This window comes from Globicephala melas, chromosome 1, assembly GCF_963455315.2.
Source record: "Globicephala melas chromosome 1, mGloMel1.2, whole genome shotgun sequence".
In the NCBI taxonomy this organism is placed as follows: Eukaryota; Metazoa; Chordata; class Mammalia; order Artiodactyla; family Delphinidae; genus Globicephala; species Globicephala melas.
This window is the reverse complement of record NC_083314.1, coordinates 133,764,651-133,788,018: the sequence shown is the minus strand read 5'-3', so window position 1 is coordinate 133,788,018 and position 23,368 is coordinate 133,764,651. Positions and strand designations below refer to the sequence as shown.

Here is a 23,368-nt window from a genome sequence, read left to right as displayed (position 1 = left end):
GTAGGTTTTTCATAGGAAGGAGTTCCTTTCTATCCTAGTTTGCTAAGTTTTTATTTTATCATAAATGGGTGTGTTCTTCGTAGAACCATTAATATGATCTTCTTTAGTATGTACCTATCTATCCACCTATCTATCTATCAATCCACCCAACCAGGAGTCTTTTATTGGTCATTTATATGTCAAGTACCAATATTAGCAAAAAAAACCCCAACAAAGGTCAATGTTTCCATCTAACAGAGCCTGTACTCTCCTAGCTTGCCTCTTCCCATAGCGATTCTTTCCCAACTCTGTAGAGCCACAATCACAGTTTAAGACAAATCTTATTCTAAAGCACGGCTCCAGCAACAAGCTGGTATCTTCAAGATTCTTCAGTTCAGACACTGCCAGGAAAACTTTGGGGCAACCAGGTCCTGAGGCTGTTGTGTTCCATCACTGTCATGATCCCAGAGTCCTCACTCACCAGAAAGCTCAATCTTCAGCTGGCACAGCTGAGAAATGACAGGTACAATGGGAACTGTCTTTTCCTGAAATGCTGTAGATCAGTTACAGCAAACAGAACAGTGATCATCAAGGAAAACTGTCACTTTGGAATCCTTTTTGACCAGAGCAGTTATGTAGAAGCAGCTGCATCTTCGATTAGGACCATCTTTTATTCTTTTAAAAACAATAATTGATTTTCAAATATTGAAAAAACTGCATTCTTGGGATAAATCCTACTTGGACATGATGTATTGTCTCTTTTACAACTGCTGAATTAGATTTGCTAATCTTCTGCCGAGGATTTTTGATTCTATGTTCATGAAATACATTGGTCAGCAATGTTCTTATAATTCTTTTATTGTATTTTGGTATCCAGTTAGGGTGGTATCAGTGTTACGGATTAAATGAGTTGGGATATATACATATATACATATAAACATATATATACATCAATCTATATATATTTAAATCCAGTCTGATATTCTGTACCTTTTCGTTGGTGTCTTTATTGCACTTAAACTTAATGTAATCATTATACAGTTGGGTCTACATTTTGCTACTTGTTTTCTATCTGTCTCATTTGTTTTTTAGTCCTCTGATCTTCCTTTCCTGTTTTCTTTTGATTAAACATTTTTTAGTATAGCACTTCAATTCTTCTGTTGTTTTTTATGTATTTTGGGGGTTATGTATTATTTTTCTTTGTATTTTTTATTAGTTACTCTGGGGCATTACAATATGCCTTTTTAACCCATCACAGTTCATTTAGAGTTAATACAATACTACTTTACATAAATATAAGAATCTTACAATGTTACTGTCCATTTCCTCTGTCCTTTGTGCTATACTGTTATACATATACATGTTATAAAACCCACAATAAGTGTTATAAGTTTTGCTTTAAACACTCACATCTATTCAAGAAGTTACAAGCAAAAAATATACACAGTTGACCCTTGAACAACATGCATTTGAACTGTGCTGGTCTACTTATACACAGATTTTTTTTCAATAAATATACAGTCAACCCTCCATATTCATGGGTTTCACATCTGTGGATCAAGATTTCCATCCATGGTTGGTTGACTCTGTGGAGAGAAAACCCTCGGATACGGAGGACCAACTGTTTTCATTGTACTATACCATTTTATATAAGGGACTTGAGCATAAAATCTGTGTGATTTTAGTATAAGTGGGGCCTCCTGGAACCAATCCTCCACAGATACTGATGGACAACTATAGTCTTTTATATCTTATCACATATCTACCATTCCCAGTATTCTTCAAATAGATGTAAATTTGTACTTGATATCATTTCCCTTCAGCTCAAAGAATTTTTTTTTTAGCATTTCTTCTATGCAGGTCTGTTGGTGACAAATATTGTTTTTATCTGATAATATCTTTATTTTACCTTCATTTTGAAGGATAAGTGTCTACATATAGAATTCTGGGTTGAGGTTTTTTTCCTTTTAGCACCTTAAAATGTCATTCTACTGTCTTCTGACCTCCATGGTTTCTGATGAGAAGTCAGCTTTCATTTGAATAGTTTCCCCTACAGGTAAAGCATCAATTTTCTCTGGCTGCTTTGAAGATTTTCACTTCATTTTAAATTTTTATCAGTTTGACTATGGCATGTATATGTACATGTGCATAGACAAACACATATTTTTTATCTCGACTGGAGTTTGCTGAGCTTCTTGGATCTGTACTTTATGTTTTTCAGCAAAAGTGAGAAATTTAGGAGCCATTATTTCTTAAAATACATATATTTTTCCATTCCCATTCTCTTCTATTTCTAGGACTCACTTACATATATTAGACCACTTGATATTGTCCCAAAAGTCACTAAGGCTCTGTATTTTATTTTTTCAATTAGATCATTTCTATTATTCTATCTTCAAGTTCTTTTCTTGCGCTATAAAGCCCACACAGTAAATATTTTCATTCTACGTATTGTACTTTTCAAATACAGAATTTCCATTGCGTCTTTTTCTCTTCTGAGATTCCCCATGTGTCCTTTCATTATGACCATTTTTTTCCCCTTTAAGTTCTTGAACATATTTATAGTGGATGCTTTAAAGTCTTTGTCTGCTAATTCTAAAATCTAGGTCATCTTGGGGTCAATTTCAATTGACTCTCTCTCAACGAGTCATATTTTGTTTCTTTGCTTGTCTGGTATTATTTTATTGCATCTTGTACATTGTAGATGATATGACACCGAGACTCTAAATTCTGCTTTCTTACTCTTAACAGTGTTGTTTTGTTCTAGCAGGCATTTAACTTGAATAAACTCAGACTCTAAAATCTGTCTCCCCAGTGATGCACAGCAGCTGAAATCACTGTTCAATTCTTTCAGCATCCCAGCTGTTGCTTCTTGCCAGGCTTCATGGAGAATCCCTAATCCATGTGCAGTTAAGGGATCCATCAAGGATTCTGGCAGTTTATAACCAGATTTTGGGGCTACCCTCTTTTTAGGATTTTCCCTTTACTTGCCAGCAATTCTGGTAATCCCAAGCTCTTAACCCAGCTCTTCAAACAAGTAAAACTGGAGCTTTCTCGTTGAGTTCTAGCTGTACTACATCATATGGACTGCCCTTGGATAAAACAATATAAATGCAAACTTTGCACATTGTAGTTCCCTTCTTTCAAGGGTCAACTCCCCTCCAATTTCTGCCTAGTATGGTTGCTTTCCAGTGCCTTCAAGAAGTTACTTTTAATATTTTGCCCAGAGTTTAAAATTGTTATCTATGGAAGGTTCAGTTCAACACAATCTACTGTAACATGTAAGTCCATCTACTGAGCTTTTATTTCAACAATTATATATTTTTTGTTTCTAAACATTTTAATCATCCTAGTTTAAAATTTGCCTGGTCATTTTGGGTAGTCTCATTACTTGCTAATTTTTGTGATTCAACTTTTTATTTAAGTATTCTGTTCAATTATTTCATATTGTATCTCAGATAATTCCATTTTGTAAAGTCTTTGGGATCTAAATCCATTGATTACTATGTGTTCTAACTTTCACTCATGGTAGTTTGTTTCCTTTTATGCTTGTTTATCTAGATTTTGGATATTCGGTTGCTCTTAGCCTGTGAAAAAGTAGGGGCCTAAACAGAGGATGCTTCCTCCAAAGATGTACATTTAATTTCACTACTAGCCAAGGGATCCATACCAACTAGAGATCATTTCAGCTCCCTTCCCAGCTTAAATGTAGTCTCAAGTTTAACTTCCTTACCTTGCCTATAGCCCAAGGCTTAGTCTATCAAGCACAACATGGATATCAGTATTTATATTCAGGGTAATCTGCCTTTCATCTGTGCTTACTGATTATGGATCTGGTTTTGGCTATTTTTGTTTCACCTCTTGAGATTTAACTTCCTCCAAGTCCAAGGATGCAATAAAAAATATGATTTATGCAGGCTCAAGTTGCTTTTGACTGATAGAGTCTGAGAGATTCTTGTCTGCCATATGCGGGGAGTCCTTCATGTCACTATTACAAGGCTGTATTATAGCTTCCTCATTTCTGTCTTTACTTTTTTGGCTGACTTTTACAAGCAGGAAAGAATTGTATTTAAAATTCATGTTTTTCATACTTATAGCAAGTACTAACAACTTCAATCTTCTTTTAAAATGTACTTATACTTTTAAAGTAAATGAATTAATAGAACTTTGAATATCTACTATGATTCAAAGGGTGTTTATTAAATGGTTAACTTTTACTTAACCTGACACATCACTTCACCCCCCACAACAATAAAAATCATTGTACTTGGTGCTATCATCGGCATGACTACAAACCCAAATAGGTGCAATAAAATAGCTTATCAGACCCAGAATATTCTTATATTCATTTTCCTTTATCAAGGAAAATAAAACGTATTTTAAAGTTCTCTCAGAAAACTCCCAGATTTTTATGAATACATCATCAGAATGGACCCCACAGGAATACTGTTAACCGTTTCCTCCAACACTAAAGCTATTCCAACTTTATAACCTTAACTGAGTCTATAGCTTGGAACAGAATAAAATTAACTCTTACAGGAATAGATGGAATGTCCTTGGCTGAATTAGCATGATAATTCACACTAATTAGAAAGATCAAGCAAGTGATACTAGGAATCTTTATAAAGGAAAATATATAAGGGGGGAAAAAGCACTAGAAGGGGATTTGATTATTTACAGAAACAGCTATCACAAAAGTATGTTTGACTTTAGTATTATGCAAATATAAACATGGTGTGAAATTTGTCTATAAAGATGAAATCTCTTACAAGCAGCAAATTTATAATTCAATTACTATTTAATGAGTAACTATACTAATTCACGAACTCACTGAGTAACAATCTAAGGGTCACACAGCTGGTAAAGTAGCAGAACCAAGATTCAAACCCTGGTTTGTCTCATTTCAAAGTCTTCAAATGCAAAAAATAAATTAAAAAAATTTTTAATTAAGGTTTCAACCTAGATAGAGAAATGATGATGCCACTAATTTTATAATGTACACAGAGGAGGAGCAAATTTGAAAGGGATGATGATTAGCCTAATGAAACCAGGAAGAGCATTTATCCAATTCATTTGTTTTCCCAGTTCCAAGATAGCATCTGCCTTATAGAACCAAAGAGAAGGCAGAGAAAACTATACTTATTGAGAATTTAATTCAAGATAAGTAATCTCTAAATCCTTTAAAAACATTTTAGGTAGTATTTGATGCATACTAAAGAATACATGTATAATGATCAAGTTATGAAGCATAATAAGAAAATAAACACCCATAAACTCACCACACAATTTAAGAACTAGATCATTACCAATATGGATGGGTACACCTGTATGCTCCTTCTCTATTACGTCTGCTTTCCCGAGAAGGCAACCATTAAACAAAATTGTGTATTTATCATTTCCCTGTTTTTCTGCCCTTAATAATCTTATCATATACATACAGAATCCCAAATTAAAGTTTCTTTTGCTTGTTCTTAAGCTTTATAAAGATAATATGTTATATGTAGTTTTCTACAAATTGGTTCTTTCACCCAGTATATTTTTAAGATTCATCCATCCACTCTATTGGTATTGGACATTTGTTGTTTATTATTCATTTTAGATTAATTTAGGCCATGTATATTTTCACAGTTACTCATTATATTTTTTTCCTGTCAAGGTTTAAAGAAATTAGAAAAGAGATATATCACACAATCCAATACCCAAAATACCAAGTACCAAAAAGTCAACATCTCAACATCACTTAAAAACCATACGACTTTCACATGTAACTTGCCAAGATGACTTTTTGCACCACCATTTGTGACCCTGCAGTTTAACCACATTGAAAAATAAAAGTTTACTAACAATTGTGGAGATCCTCTACTAAAATACTTTTGCATTATTTAACCATTAATTTGGTCTTATATCACTTTGCCAAAATAAACTCAGTGAAGTTGCTATATATTTAAGATGTCAATCTCAACTTTAAAGTTATGTATTTATTGCCAAAATTACTGCAGACACTCCTAATATAACATGTGTCTGTTAATATGTTAAGAAAACAGTTGTCCAAAAGGTCCCCATTTAACAGTTTTTTTTGGGTTCCCTACTATCTACAGCAGAACAGGAGCATAGTTTAGAAAGTATCACTACTTGTTAAGCAAACACACATGAGTTTCCATTGTATTCCTATTTGGCAGGGACTTTGTTACACTTTCCTCACAGCTTTGTATAAGTGCTAACTGGGTTATTTTTCTAGTGCAAGAGTAGTGAGGCAAGTCTTTTAGCTTCATTTTGGGGAAAGGAAAACCTCTTTAATAATCCATACCTTTTAAGGGTATAAGTGAAACATATATTTATTGATACCTATGTGTAGGACACGTTATTAGGTGCTGAGTTCCCTAATCTGGAAAGTAGAGATAACAGCAGCGCCTACCTCCCAAGGTCCTTTTCAGGATTCAATGAGAAAATGTAGGGAAATTGCTAAACACAGTACCCAAATCATAATTAAACATTCAACAAATGTACGTTATTATTTCTGCAAATCTTTCCACTTTCATGTCAATTCCTATTTGATACAGATGTCCCTCCTCCCACCCTGTGTTACTTTGCATTTGCTCAAACCTGAATGTAACAGAGAAATAAGTTACTCTAGAAGCACGCAAGAGAGGGTACCTAAATCAGCCTGGGGACAAGAGGCAGCCAGAGAATTTCATGTGTTATATATTATCCCCACCCCCACCCCAAAGAAAAAGTTCTTTACAGAGCTTAAAAAAAAAAAGTCTCTTTTTGGCAGTGATAAGCAAGAAAACTGAAGCCCGGAGGTAATTAAGCGATTAGCTCAACGTTGGATAGCTCTTTACAGAATTGGCTATGCTTCCTCATTTGAGAGCTGGAGTTCAGGTCTCTTGGGACCCGGTCCATGAGTTCTGCCACAAGTTTATATGAGCTCACGACACTAATCTAGGCATTAAATGGCTTTATCAAATTATACGGCGTGATGCAGTCTACCCTGTCCTATTCTCGGTATGTTAACCATATTTGAAATTATTTCAAGCAATACATCACTAAATATAACTCACAGCCTATAAAATCTGTCAGAAGCCTTGTGGAATCAGAATTAAAGTGGAGAAATACTACCGGATAAGTAAGGCTGGAAGGGAAGCAGACGTAGGTTGAGGGAACCAAGCACTAGGAACTGTCGGAGGAAAAGATAAAGTACAAAAAGTAGGAAAAGAGAAAAGGTTATTGGGCTACATAATATCTATTCTTCTTGCTCACAGAGGGGCCCAAACACAGCAACACCCGGGGAGGAGATACTTACGGCATTTCGAAATTCAGGGACGCACCCGTGTCGCTGGATAAAACCACTGAGCAACCTCTTACGAAAACAGAGAACCTTCGGAGAGAAACACTGAAGCCTGAAAAGCGCGGGCGAACGGTCACTCTACGCTGTGCCACACTCCACGCGGCCCGCCGGAAACACTCCCCCAGCTACAAGGGATCCCAGTGTATGCCGGGAAGGGGGGAGGAGAGTCTACGCCTAGGACCGCTCTCTGTCCCTGCCAGGGCAACGCAGGACACTCTCTCACGACTCTGACCAGAAGGCCCCCGATAGATGAGAGGCAGAGCCATCTCCGTTAGCTCTGGAGTAACAATCCCTAGGTTTCTAGCCGGACCATTTGGGTAGGTACTCCGTATCTTGTTTCCGGTAGCGGAGAGGTGCAGTTGCCATGGTAATTAAAAGAAGGCCAAGGACCTTCCGGCCGCTGTGAGAGGGTTGCAGAATCCGTGAGGAGAATTGGCTGCGCTTCCTCGTTTGTGATCTGCAGTTAGGTAGCAAGCAGCTCGCTGTCTGTCTCTTCGCCCGCTCCGTTCGTCACTGTTCGGCTTCCCTTTCGCCACCTGCATCTTTTATCTCTCTGTCATACGTACACTTGCTCCATGTCTGTACTTAAAAATGTAAATATAAATGCAGTTTTATTCCCAGAGGAATACAAAAAAAATAGATGTTGCCGGAGATCAGCTGTGAAGGTATTTTACTATGTAGGGACGGTGAGTGGATGGCTGTTTTCCCTTGGCCCTTTAGAAGCCTTAGGTGCTTGTAAACAGTTTATTTTTCTTGCTATTGTGCGACTGCTTATTTATGGAGCGGTTCGCTGCAATGTACTCTCTAGGCCCTTGTCTTGGTCTTGGGCTGGAGTTTTAGATGCAGGAGGTTTCCAAGCCTGAGGGGCGCAATTATATATTTAATTATATATTTAAGATTCAGTTTAGTCTCTCGTTACAGAGAGGGAAAAAATAGCATTCTGGAACATTTCAGCCATGGGATTTCCACGTGAGGGAGTCACCTTATTTGGAAAGAGCATTTGAGGACACTCTTAAAAAAATATTTACATTTTTAAGTTGCTGGCTGCAAAACGAACGTTCATTCTCCCTTCCTTATTGGAACAGTTTTCTTTCACATTTGTGAGGAGATGTGTGCATGCATATGTGTTTAAAACTGTGATGCTTAATTATAGCGATACCAATTTGCAGTAACCAGACTGTGACACCACATCCCTTCGGGGTCCTTCTAAATGTGGTGTAAGATGAAAGTGTCAGGCAGGCGGTCTGTGTATTATAAATAGGGTACTTCATCCATGATAAGCGATTATTATCTTTCTTTCCCAAGTGTAAAAGACCTATATAATTCAAGAAGGTGCAAGTGATTTAGGCCTCCTGAGTAAGAATCCAATGAGTCCTGAAGGGGACCCTACCTGTGTCGTCTTATTGTTAAACTTGAAATATTCAGTTTATTAGGTTGGAATGTATTTTTGGAAATCAGAGCTGGGTAAAATAATGTTGGAAGCTGTTAGACCTCCAGCACAATTTAGGGCCTCATAGTAACTGTTGTACAAGAAGCCTTCATTCACATTAAAAAACGAAGAAACTGTTATCGAAATTTGCTGCCTTTTGCTACTTACTAGTAGCTGGATGACCCTCTGTCTCTCAATTTCCTTATCTGTAAAATGGGCAAAAAATATCTGACCACTGTAGTAGGTATAAATCAAGATGTATGACAGTTTTTTAAGCTCTTATGAGCAGAGGTGCTATATAAACCCCCCAAATTATTATTATTAACATTATTATTGGTAGTAATGGAACACAGTAAAACCTCAGGATAATGCTATAAATGACTGGATTATTTAAATTCAGTCATTTAAAATGTGGGGCTGAATTACTGAGATGTTAGTGAAATGACCTGGTTGATGCTGCTGTGGAGATGGATGCCAACTGCCAATCACATTATAGTCAAATTCTCATTATGGTGGCGATTCACTCTATCTACAGTTTATTTAGCACTTATTATGTGCCAGGCACTGTTCTATATGCTTCACATGTGTTAATTTACTTAATCCTCATTACAATCCTATGAAGAGTCTCAACTGACTGTCCTCTAATTTTGAGAAAATAGATGAATGCTTTTCCTTTGCCCTGTGATTCATCTTTTGTATTTATGTTACACCTTTGTTTTGGCTTTGTTCTTTTGGCTCTCTTATATATATATTTAGAAAGCAACTGCCAAAGGCTTATTCTAGCTTCACATATGATAATATAACTGTATGCATATTATAATGTACATCTTTTTTCCACATATAAAAACCTTGATGTCTTGATTCCCCCTCGCCCCAGTTTGAAAGGTAAAGTGACACTTGAATTTTAGGATTAACACTGACTAAAATAAAATTTTAAATTATTTTCTAATAGAATGGCCATCAGTCCAGGAAGTGATGCAGCTTTCTCCAGTCAGAAATCAACGCTTTCAGAGAGTCCTCGATCAAAGAAATTTCCACTAACTGAAGAGGAGATATTTTATATGAATTGTAGAGCTGCCTACTTAACTGTTTTCAAAAGCAGCTTAGATAACATTATTTCTAAAGATCAACTTTGCTTAGGTAATTTTTTTTTAACTTAAGTAGCTTGCCTTATTTGTTGAAAGTTAATAGATCAGAAAGACTGCAATTAGAATTACATTGTTGAATCATTCCAATTTCTTAGTTAAGCTTGAGCAGTGGAACTACCTTATGCTATTGTGCCATTTTATATAGCTACATAGTCTAAGAGGTTCAAAATAAAACTTTCAGTGTTCAAATAGACTAGATTAGTATTTTTAAAGCTTCCATCAATTACTTGCTTAAAATTATTTTTAAAATTCTTATCTTGGTACTTTAAGATTCATAAATTCTTATGTTGGTACTTTAAGATTTATAATGATAGAATTAAAACACTTCTGGCAACTGAATTACTAGTCTGAATTTGACCTACACTGGGGAAAATGTAAAGGGAATATATATATATATATGGTTGAATGATTATAAAAGAGTAGTATTAGAAAATAAGTGAAACTTTAAAAGAAAATTAAGAATTCTGGGTTTTGTCCTGTTCTTTAGGGGTGAGGGCTCGAGAGAGTTGATCTTTTTTTGCTTCTTTCCATTATATTTTTTTATTTTATTTTTTATTGAGGTAGAGTTGAATTACAATGTTGTGTTTATTACTGCTGTACAGCTAAGTGACTCAGTTATATATATACATTCTTTTTCATATTCTTTTCCATTATGGTTTATCACAGGATGTTGAATATAGTTCCCTGCCCTATACAGTAGGACCTCGTTGTCTATCTATTCTATATATACCAGTTTGCAACTGCTAATCTCAAACTCCCAATCCAACCCTCTCCCACCCTCCTCCCCCTTAGCAAGCACCAGTCTATTCTCTATGTCTGTGATTCTGTTTCTGTTTCATAAGTAGGTTCATTTGTATCATATTTTAGATTCATATAATGATATATAAGTGATATAATATGATATTTGTCTTTCTCATTTAGTATGATAATCTCTAGTTGCATCCATGTTACTGCAAATGGCATTATTTTGTTCTTTTTATGGTTGAGTAGTATTCCATTGTTTATATGTACCACATCTTCTTTATCCATTCATCTTTCGATGGACATTTAGGTTGCTTCATATCTTGGCTGCTGTGAATAGTGCTGCTATGAACATAGGCGTGCATGTATCTTTTTGAATTATAGTTTTTGTCTAGATATATGCCCAGAAGTGGGATTACTGGATCACATGGTAATTCTATTTTTAGTTTTCTTTTTTTTTTTTTTTTGGCTGTACGTGGGCCTCTCACTGTTGTGGCCTCTCCCGTTGCAGAGCCCAGGCTCCAGACGCACAGGCTCAGTGGCCATGGCTCACTCGCCCAGCCGCTCCGCGGCATGTGGGATCTTCCCGGACTGGGACACGAACCCGGGTCCCCTGCATCGGCAGGCGGACTCTCAACCACTGCACCACCAGGGAAGCCCAGTTTTCTTTTTTTAAAATAAATTTATTTATTTTATTTATTTATTTTTGTCTGCGTTGGGTCTTTGTTGCTGCACACAGGCTTTGTCTGGTTGCAGTGAGTGGGAGCTACTCTTTGTTGCACTGTGCGTGCATCTCATTGCAGTGGCTTCTCTTGTTGCGGAGTATGGGCTCTAGGTGCGCAGGCTTCAGTAGTTGTGGCACGTGGGCTCAGTAGTTGTGGCTTGCAGGCTCTAGAGCACAGGCCCAGTAGTTAGGCGCACGGGCTTAGCTGCTCTGTGGCATGTGGGATCTTCCCGGACCAGGGCTTGAACCCATGTTTTGCGCATTGGCAGGTTGATTCTTAACCACTGCACCACCAGGGAAGCCCTATTTTTAGTTCTCTGAGGAACCTCCATACTGTTTTCCACAGTGGCTGCACAAACTTTACACTGCCACCAACAGTGTAGGAGGGTTCCCTTTTCTCCACACCCTCTCCAACATTTATTATTTGTTTAATGATGGCCATTCTGACCAGCCTGAGGTGGTACCTCATTGTAGTTTTGATTTGAAATTCTCTAATAATTAGTGATGTGAAGCATCTTTTCATGTGCCTATTGGCCATTTGTATTTCTTCTTTGTAGAAATGTCTCTTTAGGTCTTCTTCCCATTTCTCAATTGGGTGGTTTGTTTTGTTTTGTTTTGTTTTGCGGTACGTGGGCCTCTCACTGTTGTGGCCTCTCCCGTTGCGGAGCACAGGCTCTGGACGCGCAGGCTCAGCGGCCATGGCTCACGGCCCAGCCGATCAGTGGCATGTGGGATCTTCCTGGACCGGGTCATGAACCTGTGTCCCTTGCATCGGCAGGCGGACTCTCAACCACTGCGCCACCAGGGAAGCCTGGGTGGTTTGTTTTTTCGTTGTTGAGTTGTATGAGCTGTTTGTATATTTTGGAAATTAAGCCCTTGTCAGTCGCATCATTTGCAAATATTTTCTCCTATTCTGTGAGTTGTCTTTTCATTTTGTTTGTGGTTTCCTTTGCTGTGCAAAAGCTTGTAAATTTGATTAGGTTCCATTTGTTTATTTTTGTTTTTATATCTATTGCCTTGGGAAACTGACCTAAGGAAACATTGGTACAATTTATGTCAGAGAATGTTTTGCCTGTGTTCTCTTCTAGGAGTTTTATGGAGTCATGTCTTATGTTTAAGTCTTTAAGCCATTTTGAGTTTATTTTTGTGTATGGTGAGAGGGTGTGTTAACTTCATTGATTTACATGCAGCTGTCCAACTTTCCCAACACCATTTGCTGAAGAGACTATCTTTTTCCTATTGTGTATTCTTGCCTCCTTTGCCAAAGATTCATTGACCATAGGTGTGTGGGTTTATTTTTGGGCTCTCCATTCTGTTCCATTGGTCCATATGTCTGTTTCTGTACCAGTACCACACTGTTTTGATTACCGTAGCTTTGTATTCTGTCTGAGGTCTGGGATGGCTATGTCTCCTGCTTTGTTTTTTTTCTTCAGCATTGCTTTGGCAATTCTGGGTCTTTTATGGTTCCATATGAATTTTAGGATTATTTTTTCTAGTTCTGTGGAAAAGGTCATGGGAATTTGATAGGGATCACATTAAATCTGTAGATTGCTTTGGGTAGTATAGCCATTTTAACAATATTAATTCTTGCAATCTGAGAGCATGGGATATCTTCCATTTCTTTGAATCATCTTCAATTTCCTTCATTAATGCTTTATACTTATCACATATAAATATTTCACCTCCTTGGTGAGGTTTATTCCTAATATTTTATTTTTTGAGTTGTGATTTTAAAAGGTATTGTTTTTTACATTCCCTTTCTGATATTTCATTGTTGGTGTAAAGAAATGCAACCAGTTTCTGTATGTTAAACTTGTAGCCTGCTATCTTGCTGAATTTGTTTATCAGTTCTAGTAGTTTTTGTGTGGAGTCTTTAGGATGTTCTATCTATAGTGTCATATCATCTGCGTATAATGACAATTTTACCTCTTCCCTTCCAACTTGGATACCTTTTGTTTCTTTTTCTTGTCTGATTGCTGTGGCTAGGACTCCCAATACTATGTTGAGAGAAATGGTGAGAGTGGGCATCCTTGTCTTGTTCCAGATTTTAGCAGAAAGCCTTTTAATTTTTCACCATTGAGTATTATATTGGCTGTGGGTTTGTCATATATAGCTTTTACTATTTTAAGATATGTTCCCTCTATACCCACTTTGGTAAGAGTTTTTATCATGAATGGATGTTGGATTTTGTCAAGTGCTTTTTTTGCATCTATTGAGATGATGATGTGGTTTTTGAGTTTTCTTTTGTTTATGTGGTGTATCATAAACAAAATTGATTGATTTGCATATGTTGAGCCATCCTTGTGAACTTGGGATGAATCCCACTTGGTTGTGGTGTATGATCTTTTTTATGCATTGTTGGATTTGGTTTGCTAATATTTTGTTGAGAATTTTTGCATCTATATTCATCAAGGTATTGGCCTGCAATTTTCTTATTTCATGGTGTCTTTGTCTGGTTTTGGTATCAGGGTGATGGTGGCTTCATTGAATGACCTTGGGAGTGTTCCCTCCTCTTCAACGTTTTGAAAGAGTTTGAGAAGGATCAGTATAAGTTCTTCTTTGTATGTTTGGTAGAATTTGCCTGTGAAACCATCTGGTCCTGGACTTTTGTTGGTAGGGAGTTTTTAAATTACAGATTCTATTTCAGTTCTAGTGATCCATCTGTTCAAATTATCTATTTCTTCTTGATTTAATTTTGGTGGGCTGTATGTTTCTAGAAACTTGTCCATTTCTTCTAGGTTGTCAAATTTGTTGGCATATGATTTTTCATACTATTCCCGTGTGGTATTTTTGTTTTTCTGTGGCATCAGTTCTTATGTCTCCTTTTTCATATCTTACTTTGTTTATTTGTGTTCTCTCTTCTTGGTGAGCCTGGCCAGAGTTTTGTCAGTCTTGTTTATCCTTTCAAAAACCAGCTTTTGGTTTTATTGACTTTTTCTATTGTTTTTTTTTTAAGCTCTGTTTTATTTATTTCCTGTCTGATCTTTCTTCCTTCCTTCCTTCTGCTGACTTTAGGTTTTGTTTGTTCTTTTTCTAATCCTTTTAAGTGGTAGTTTAGGTTGTTTATTTGAGATTTTTCTTTTTTTTTGAGGAAGGCCTGTATCGCTATGAACTTTACTCTAATAACTGCTTTTTCTGCATCCCCTAGATTTTGTATGGTTGTGTTTTCCATTATATTTTAAACCTTCTGGTGCCAATATCCCCCAAACCAGTGAATTTGGTCCTTACTAGGTGTGTCAAATGACTTAGAGGTCTTTAGTCTTAAGAAAGTGGGAAACAACAATACCAGATAATACTATACTCATGTCAGTTTCATCAAGGCTAATAACTTTATGAGTAGAAAAACTGAGTTTTTTTGCCAACTTTAGAAGCAGTTTCCTGAAATAAAAAATCTGACATATTCTTGCAACAGTGTCTTGGATTTGTATGCAATAAGATATCTATTTGAGGAAACCCATTTTGGGAAATATAAAAATTGAAAAGATTAAAATTTATATTTTATTATAAACTATAATTTTAGTTTTTTCTCTCTATTCTTTTGGATATTGGTTGAGATCATGAATCTACTAAGTGTAAAAGTTTAACATGCTTTCTGCTACTATGGCATTTAGTTTAAATCAATGAGTATGTATTACTAAGGTGTTATCAGTCGTATAGAATTATCTGGGAAGACAATAATGCAGTGTTCATCTCTTCAACTTTTGATTTTATGGTGGAATATTCTTTGTAAAATTGTAATGATTGATTTCAGATAATCTAGATTTTAAAAAACTGGTTGTGTGAACCAGTGATTCTCTTTCTTAAACTTTTATGCCTTTCGTCTATAACCTTCTGCCACTTATGCACATACATGTGCTTTGACATTCCATTTTGAAATAGGATAAAGCAGTACTTTAGCTTATTTGGAAATGGAAAGTCAAAGAGAACTTTAGAATTCCTTTTTTTCCCAGCTTACAAATAATACAGGTATTATAAACTCATGTCAAAGCTTAAAGTAAAGCCTGGCAGAAGATCAGTATTTTGGTGTAAACCTTTAAACATCTACAATTACATTGTGTTTTCACTGTTATTGGACTTAATAATGGGCTCCAACTAATTCTAAAACTAAAGATTAAAGTTTGGTTAGTATTGTACCGATTTCTTAGATATGGGAATGTTTAGTTAATACCATGTTTTGGGGAAAATAATTTTATTCTGAGAAAGTTGTTCTTTTAGACAACAGTAATTTAAAAAATAGTTTAAAAAATTTTGTTATTGAAGATAGCAACAAGCATTTGAGCTGCCACTTGTGGGAAAGAGTTACATATCTATTTTTCCAGAGCTGGACAGAAAATACCATTTTTTTCACATGGACTTTTGACTTTAAATCACAACTTTATTTAGGTCCTACTTGTATTCCCAGATTTTAAAGGGAGGAGGCTGACTGGGCATGGAATCCTAAAACACATATGCCCTTTTTGTGATTATCTTGATAGATGAATTAAGGAATTGTCCACTTATACACTAGGCAGAGTACTTATCTTTTATTCCTGGGCAACATGGTAATTAGGGCTTTTGTCTACTTCCAAAATAAACATGTGGAAATTTAAAAAGCCATGTTATCTCCACTGTTACAAATTTCCACAAAGGTTTTCTAGGTGAATGGAAGATGGCAATTGCTATAGCTGTAACTTCTGGTAACACTGAGAGTCACCTCTAGTTGATGATCTTGTTTCTGTTTCTTTGCCAAAGTTTATGTTATCTAGGTACAATGCACTGGCATAATGTGGAAGATGGGAACATTCATCTTAGTCAGTTAACTTCTAATATGTTATTAACCATAAATCTTGACCACCAGTAGCAACCTTACACTTAAGGTGTGGACTTACTATTTAGATTATAAAACTTCTTAGGAACCAAGAAGCTTATATCTTTAAAAATAAAAAATCACCTCATATTATTCTTGTGTACAATGAATGTTCAATATAATGGACTCACAAGTGTCTGCATTTTATTGCCTTGATCTGGTTTCTATTTCCTTGAGGATATTTCTTTAGTTAAATTGTTTTTTATACATTATTCCTTATTACATTAAATTGTAGAATATCTAGATTATCAGTTTTTAATGGTGATTGACAATGCATAGATCTTGTGAAATCTCACCTAAGATAGTTGGAAATATCCAATATAAAGTTTTATAATAGAAGTTTGTAGTATAATTCAGGACAGTTACACCTTTTAAAATTCTGTTAATTTTGTCTGTGGTGCTTAGGAAACTTACTATTGGATCATTTTAGATAGTGTTAAGATATTAAAGCCTTAATATGAAGAGATTAGTCTATTTGCAAATTACCAAGTTACTCCTATTCAACTGTACAGAATATCTACAATTGTTTAAAACCATTATATTTTAGTGTGATACGACCTGCAAATATACAAAGCCTTTCTCACATTGTAATTCTTTGCTTCTCATAGTTATAAGGGCATAGCTTTTAAAATAGGAATGTCTTATAAATAACTGGTTATAGGACTACTTTTAAATGTTCTGGTTAAAAATGAAAAGTAATTTGAGCATTTCATCTCTATAATAGAGTTCTCTCAAAGTTTGTTGACATTCTTGATTTTTAGCAGGGCTGTAACTGCAAGTAGGATACATTTTGTGCATGTATTTGACATTTGGGACATGATTCATGTTCTTGAAACTAATAGCTGGCAGTGATGAACATTTTAAATATCATGACTTGTTGTCAGTGATATTCTCAAACTAATGATTTACTCATTTCATTAAGATATTTGTTGAGCCAGAAAAAGTAATAATTTATGCTTTTTTTTATTCCTATGTCCTCAAAACAATTAAGTGAATGGTTGTTATTAGATCTTTTTTTTTCTCCAGGCACTCTTATGAAGTAACTCAGATATTGTCAGTTAATTAAACTATGTAAGTTGAGAACCAACTATCAGAATAGGAAAAATCTATTTAATTCTGGCATTTTAATATATTTGAGAATCTTTAGCTGGTAACATATATGTATATTGTCATTTTTGAAAGTTAGGCATACATTGATAGCACTAGATTATCAACATCAAAGGTAATGTATTGGTATGTGTGTACTTTTGTATAATATTGTAGTACATAATGATTTTTTTAAAAATGCACTTAAATACCAATTCCAAATATTACTGTAACAAATAATACTTGTTTTATTGGGCAGCTCTTCAGCATGCAGGAAGAAATCCATCCCAAAAGACCATTAATAAGTATTGGACTCCTCAAACTGCCAAACTGAATTTTGATGATTTTTGTTTAATTTTAAGAAAGGAAAAACCTACTTCAAAAGCAGAATTGCTAAAATCATTTAAACAATTAGATGTAAATGATGATGGCTCTATTTTACACACTGATCTTTATAAACTTCTAACAAAGGTAAGATCTGTGAAACAGTTTTGTAATATGCATGTTTTGCAGAACAACTTGGAATCTAGCTTTGGCTACCAAAGTTCACATCAGAAATAACTATTTCACTGGCAGGTGAAATGAATCACATATATGTTGTTTGTAAAGTACTTAAGGATCCTTCTGGATGAAAGGTGCTTTATAAATAAAAGATAAAGTATAAAATTGAGCCTGTGTTGTAATCCTCTTGTGCTCCTTTGCAATTCTTTCCTGCCAGAACTCTTTGTAAATCAGTGATAGGTTCATATGGGATAAGTAAAAGAGAACTAAAGTATAAATGAGATTCAGAAACCATTCTGTTTCTTGGTACAGCATGAGAAAGTATTGTTACTCTGAATTTAATAGTAGTTATTACTGAATCTATGATATATATTGTTGAAATTTAGTAAACTGAAATTCAGCACACTTTTATACAATTTAATTGTGAAAATTGTAAAATTTTATTTCATATAATAGGTTCATTTTTGCTTGACATAATACTCATTCTGAGATTTTTAATGAAATCATATATTCAAATTTACTTGTAGAAAAGATTAAAATTAATTTCCACTCTCCCCGTGCATAACAAAGTGATAGACATGTTGCTTTAAAATAAATCTTTTTTTTCCAGAGAGGTGAGAAGATGACTCGAGAAGAGGTAAATGCCATAATAAATTTGGCTGACGTAAATGCTGATGGCAAATTTGACTACATCAAGGTACATAAGCTCATACTGATGTAAATTTGTTTACTGTATAGAAGTATTTTTAAACGCACACATCTTTTAAATATTGACAATGATATATTTATATATTAAGTACTAATTGTACTTGAAATTTAATCTCTCCAGTCCCACAATTGTAATCTGAATGACTACCTGAAAAATAATGTAACCAAGTTAAAATACATGCATGTGCTCACACACACACACACACACACACACACACACACACACACACACACTCCTCTTTGAATATGCCTCTTCTGGAGTGGAAGAATCATAAAAATTATTTAGAACAAACGCAAGTCTACACATGTCTTGTAAAAAATAATAATAAATCACCTTTCTTTGTGTAACATTTTATTTTCACTCAGGGTATGGCCTCCTTATTGAATCATGGCTGCATTTCACTAGGTCACTTGAGGGTGGTCAATCTGATTCAAGAAAATAAAATGAGTAACCTAGTTCAATAGGAAATATATTTCATCTATCAGTCTATCCCTTGCCTACTAATGTGCATTTTCTTTCTCCTCCCAAATGTATGATTGAATGTTTTACCCACTGGAGTACTTGTTTCCTATAGTTTTGTAAATTATATATGACAACCAATGAACAATGTCTCAAAACTACGCTAGAAAAATTGGAGGTTGACAGTAAACTGAGGCGTCAACAGTTTGGAAGCCACATGGAAGGGTCCCCTGAAAGGGACCCATCACCAGTACCAAAACCATCACCCAACATCATAAGAAAAACTGATCAGGAATCATTCTCAAATAAAGGTATTTACTTTTCTTGTTTAAGAATTAAGGATCATATTCAGATAAATTTTTCTTTCCATCTTAGCTTATCAGCGATAAACTTTTGTTAGCTACTGTTTCTAGACTCACTTAGCTATAAAAATCTATTGAAGTAAAATTTTATTATGGAACTTGACTTGGCTTTGCTCATTATATTTTATTAAAAGTAAAGTTTCAGGCTAAAAGATGACAGATTGAAATAAAGAATCTTATTAGTAGATCAGAAATTAGCAGCCATTAAAGTCTGATAAATATAAAACTTTTGAGTTTATTTCAATAGGAAGAACAAAGAGAATGAAATTAATACATAGTCCTTTCATACTACACTGTGTTCAGAAACAGACTTCTTATTGACAGCTTTTCATAATGTGAGACTGAATAACTATTACTTGTTACAGGAGACACCAGGAGTTCTTTACTGACAACAACTAGCGAGTTCAGAACATCTGTTTCTTTCACAATTACCATGGGCGCTAGTAGTAAGCAAAACTCAAAGTTAACTGAGCCAAACTCAATAAAGGTATAGTATTTTAAATGAATAGGTATGACTTTTTCTGAAAACAAATTTGACATTAAGTTTATTAATAACTTTTTGGTGTTTACAGAGAACAAGTAAAGTTTATGAAGTAATTCTTTGAGGTTTTCTGTGGATTGTAGCATTTCTACCTATAAGCCAGTTTTAATAAATTTAAAGTGAAAATGATGGATAAGAATATTACTAAATGGTCTTCAGTTTAAAAATGACTCTTCAGTTTTTGAACTTGATGAATAGATTATGCAATTATGTACTTTGCCAAGCAATTTTTTGGTTTTGTTTAACAAATACTTTTCATAGGTGTTTCTTATAAATAAATCATTCATTCAATATCAGTTCCTTTGAGAGAAAGACAACAAAGTCACTTTGCTAAGTCAATATTTGTAGAGTGTTAATATTGATCTTCCTTTGTTTTCCCTTTCTAGACCCAACCTTTACTAGTTTTCTTTCAACAGAAAATAATAGCTACAGACATATAAAACATCAACTGGAAACTGCTAGGATACATTAAAAATGTGTACCTAGGGGGAAAAATGTACCTAGGGGAAAAAAAAAATACTATAACTGCTGTTCGAAACTGAACTGATTTTTCTCAAGAGCTACATTTTTGTTTCAAATAACAACTCTGTATTTGATATTGAACTCTGAAGTCCCTTATATCTTTAAATTGCTAGACAGTGACATTTGTTCTATATTAAAATTTTAAAACATTATCTCCAAGGAATTTTGTTCAGACTGTTTAGGAATCTATACACCCTAAGCAATTTGGTGTGCATGTCCAACATGTTCACACACAATATTTAGTGTTCCAACAATATTATTTTCCACCAGTGGAAACTTTCTGTATTTTGCAACTAAATTAAATGCTAACTAAGAAAATCAACTTAAATAATTGTTGCTTACCCGATTCAAAAGTGTAAATAAATATAATTTTATAAAATATAAATGAATATTAATATGGGTTATATTAAAGCCATAATAAAACTTTTTCTCTGTTTCATGCTCTTATTAATTGGGTACATACCAGTACAGTTCCTTTAATTTAGTTCAGCTCAACAAATATTCATTAAAAAGGTAACATATGCGAGCTATTTTGCTTAGTGTAATGGGCCCTGAATTAAAAAAATAAAAATTTTCATTTCATTATTAACAATATACCAAGTTAGTGTAGCATTTCATTTATTCAACAAATATTTATTTATTTATTTAGGCCGCACCAAGCAGTGTGGCTTGTGGGATCTTAGTTCCCCAACCAGGGATTGAACTCGGGCCCTCAGCAGTGAAAACGTGAAGTCCTAACCACTGGACCACCAGGGAATTCCCACACCAACAAATATTTATTGAATGACTACTTTGTGCAAAGCACTGTTCTAAGGTGCTGATTAAAACCTTTGAATAGACAGACCTGTGTTTAACTTTTAGCTTTATCACTTAATAACTGTGTGACCTTTGGTAAGTTAGTCAGCAGCCCCTCTGAGTTTTAGTTTCCTTATCTATAAATTGGGAATAATTATATTTAGTGTGTTTTTGAAAGATTTAAATCATCTAACATATATAAATAATTTAGCACAATGCCAGGGACATAGTTTTACTTTAATAAATAATATTGTTATTAATATTATTATGGAACTAAGAAATTACTGTAGATCTTTATGTGGGAATAACATGATGAAAGTATAGTTTAAGAAAAGTTATTATACTGTTGTATATTGTATATGGAGACTTCAAATTAGGGAGACTATAGAGAGGCTGATAGAGTTATTCAGATATAAAGTAAGTACAGCTAGGCCAAGGGTAGTACCTGAACATAGTAAGGAAGGGACAACGCTAATAGACAACACCAAAATTAATCTGTAGGCCATAGTGATTGTATAACAAAAGACTAAAGTTTTGCATCTAAGACATCAAGAGCAAGGAAAGGTACTGATAATTAGGAATTAGGTAAAAGATAGTAGGAGAATTTAATGATTAAAAGAAGATGGTGTACTGTCAACTCATAAATTCTGTGACTTTCATATAAAATTTAACGTCTTTTAGAAATACTTCATAGCTTTCTTATTACTTATCTGACTTTTTATGTCCTTTTTCTGATCTTGATATTGCCCACTGTTTGTACTCGCTGATATTTCTTAGATGAGCTGAAATGATTTTTTTTTAAAATCTGTGATCCTTTTGCTATTCAGCAGGATTCGGTTCTTTGTTTGCATTTTACCTTGAAGTTATTTTTAAAAATTTCTTAAATTTTATATATTTCTTAAGTTTCACAACAACTCTAAGAAGTACTTGGTTAGGAATACAATTACTGTATAATTTGTTTTAATTGAGATTGATAGAATAAGTTACTAAAAGAATTATTAAATTAATTTTCTTCAAATACTTTAAATCTATTTTAAACAAGTTTGGGTACCTCAGTTTCATGTGGAGTGGAGAAGTATGGAATTGGGACAGAAAAGAAAGGTCTTTTCAGAAATTAGAAAATTATTGTAATGGGGTACACATAAACCAGATTTTAAATCATAAATCTACACAAATGGTAAAAGACCTGAATTATGGGAGGAAAGTATGACCTTCACAGGGATTATACATGTGTTACTTTCTGTATACCATATGTAGGTACTGTATCACTATTCTTTTTTTAATCCTGAATTTTCTCTATTTACTTAGGTTTCATAATGTACAAGGAGTGTCAGAAATTTTTCTTTGAGAGAAATATAGCTTCAGTTGCCAGTCATGACTAAAATTAGAGAAAGCCATGAGTTGTAAGCTCCAGAGATGCAATACTATATCCACATTCCTAGTTAGAGTATGTCTACATATATTTTACATATATATGTGTTGTGTAACATATATATAATGCAACATATGTGTTATATGTGAATATGTTGTGTAACATGTATGTTATATATGTCTATATATGTAAAACAATACAAATATAAACATTTTAGACTTGAGGTGGTTGTCTAACTTAATTTTTGTGAAGGCTCCAAATAGTAATTTTCTTATAAAAGTCATTTTCAAAATGTTGATCAATTCAAATTGTCAATTAGGTGAGCAATCTATATCAAATTTTCCCCTTATATATCATCTATTTAACCTCCTGTTTTTAAGTATGTACAGTTTTTAAGTATGTACAGTTTATAATTCTTTAATAACAAAAAGTTCAATACAGTCTGTTTACCTACTTAACAAAAAGTAAATAGCCTTCTAATAGCGTGACATACGGTATCTTTATAGAAAACAACGTGATGATGATGATGATAATGATGACATAGAAGTTCCTCCTTTGACTAAGTCTATGGCAGATCTACTGCTTAATAATTCTACCTCACCTAAAACTTTAATAATACAGAATTGTGTGTCAAACAAATCATGTTCTCTACAGTGTTCCAAGAAAAATGTAACTTTACTGATATATTTAAGTTTTGAGAGCTAGAATTTTCAACTTTACTATTTTTAATTTATGCTTTTAAGCATTTCCTTATGCATTGTGAATGAAAATAAATAATATTTGTATATGACAAATGAATTAACAGT

General features: G+C 34.3%; 2 protein-coding genes and 1 non-coding gene across 10 annotated transcripts in view; 1 reads left to right on the top strand and 2 right to left on the bottom strand.

Moving 5' to 3' along the window:
- Positions 1 to 7,543, bottom strand: part of ITGB3BP (integrin subunit beta 3 binding protein) — a 91,179-nt gene extending 83,636 nt beyond the window's left edge. For 2 of the 5 annotated variants that reach the window (XR_009565132.2, XR_009565133.2), the window contains exon 1: positions 7,283 to 7,539. Coding sequence is in view for 1 of the 5 variants with exons in the window: in XM_030865825.3 (XP_030721685.1) it covers positions 7,283 to 7,287 (5 nt within the window). In the remaining 4 variants the exon portion in view is untranslated. Of the gene's footprint in view, positions 1 to 7,282 lie in introns of all 5 variants that reach the window. The other 3 variants (XR_009565134.2, XR_011377277.1, XM_030865825.3) reach the window with 3 other exon arrangements.
- On the bottom strand, positions 513 to 647 carry LOC115858405 (small nucleolar RNA SNORA16B/SNORA16A family). Its single transcript, XR_004041639.1, has one exon. It is a non-coding gene; the product is annotated as a small nucleolar RNA SNORA16B/SNORA16A family (small nucleolar RNA).
- EFCAB7 (EF-hand calcium binding domain 7) overlaps positions 7,503 to 23,368 on the top strand; it is a 50,632-nt gene continuing 34,766 nt past the window's right edge. For 2 of the 4 annotated variants that reach the window (XM_030865812.3, XM_030865811.3), the window contains exons 1-6: positions 7,503 to 7,644; positions 9,709 to 9,896; positions 17,561 to 17,772; positions 18,413 to 18,499; positions 19,086 to 19,281; positions 19,698 to 19,819. In XM_030865812.3, coding sequence (XP_030721672.1) covers positions 7,577 to 7,644; positions 9,709 to 9,896; positions 17,561 to 17,772; positions 18,413 to 18,499; positions 19,086 to 19,281; positions 19,698 to 19,819 — 873 coding nt within the window. In that variant the 5' untranslated portion in view covers positions 7,503 to 7,576. Of the gene's footprint in view, positions 7,645 to 7,694; positions 7,795 to 9,708; positions 9,897 to 17,560; positions 17,773 to 18,412; positions 18,500 to 19,085; positions 19,282 to 19,697; positions 19,820 to 23,368 lie in introns of those variants that run through there. The other 2 variants (XM_060304800.1, XM_030865813.2) reach the window with 2 other exon arrangements.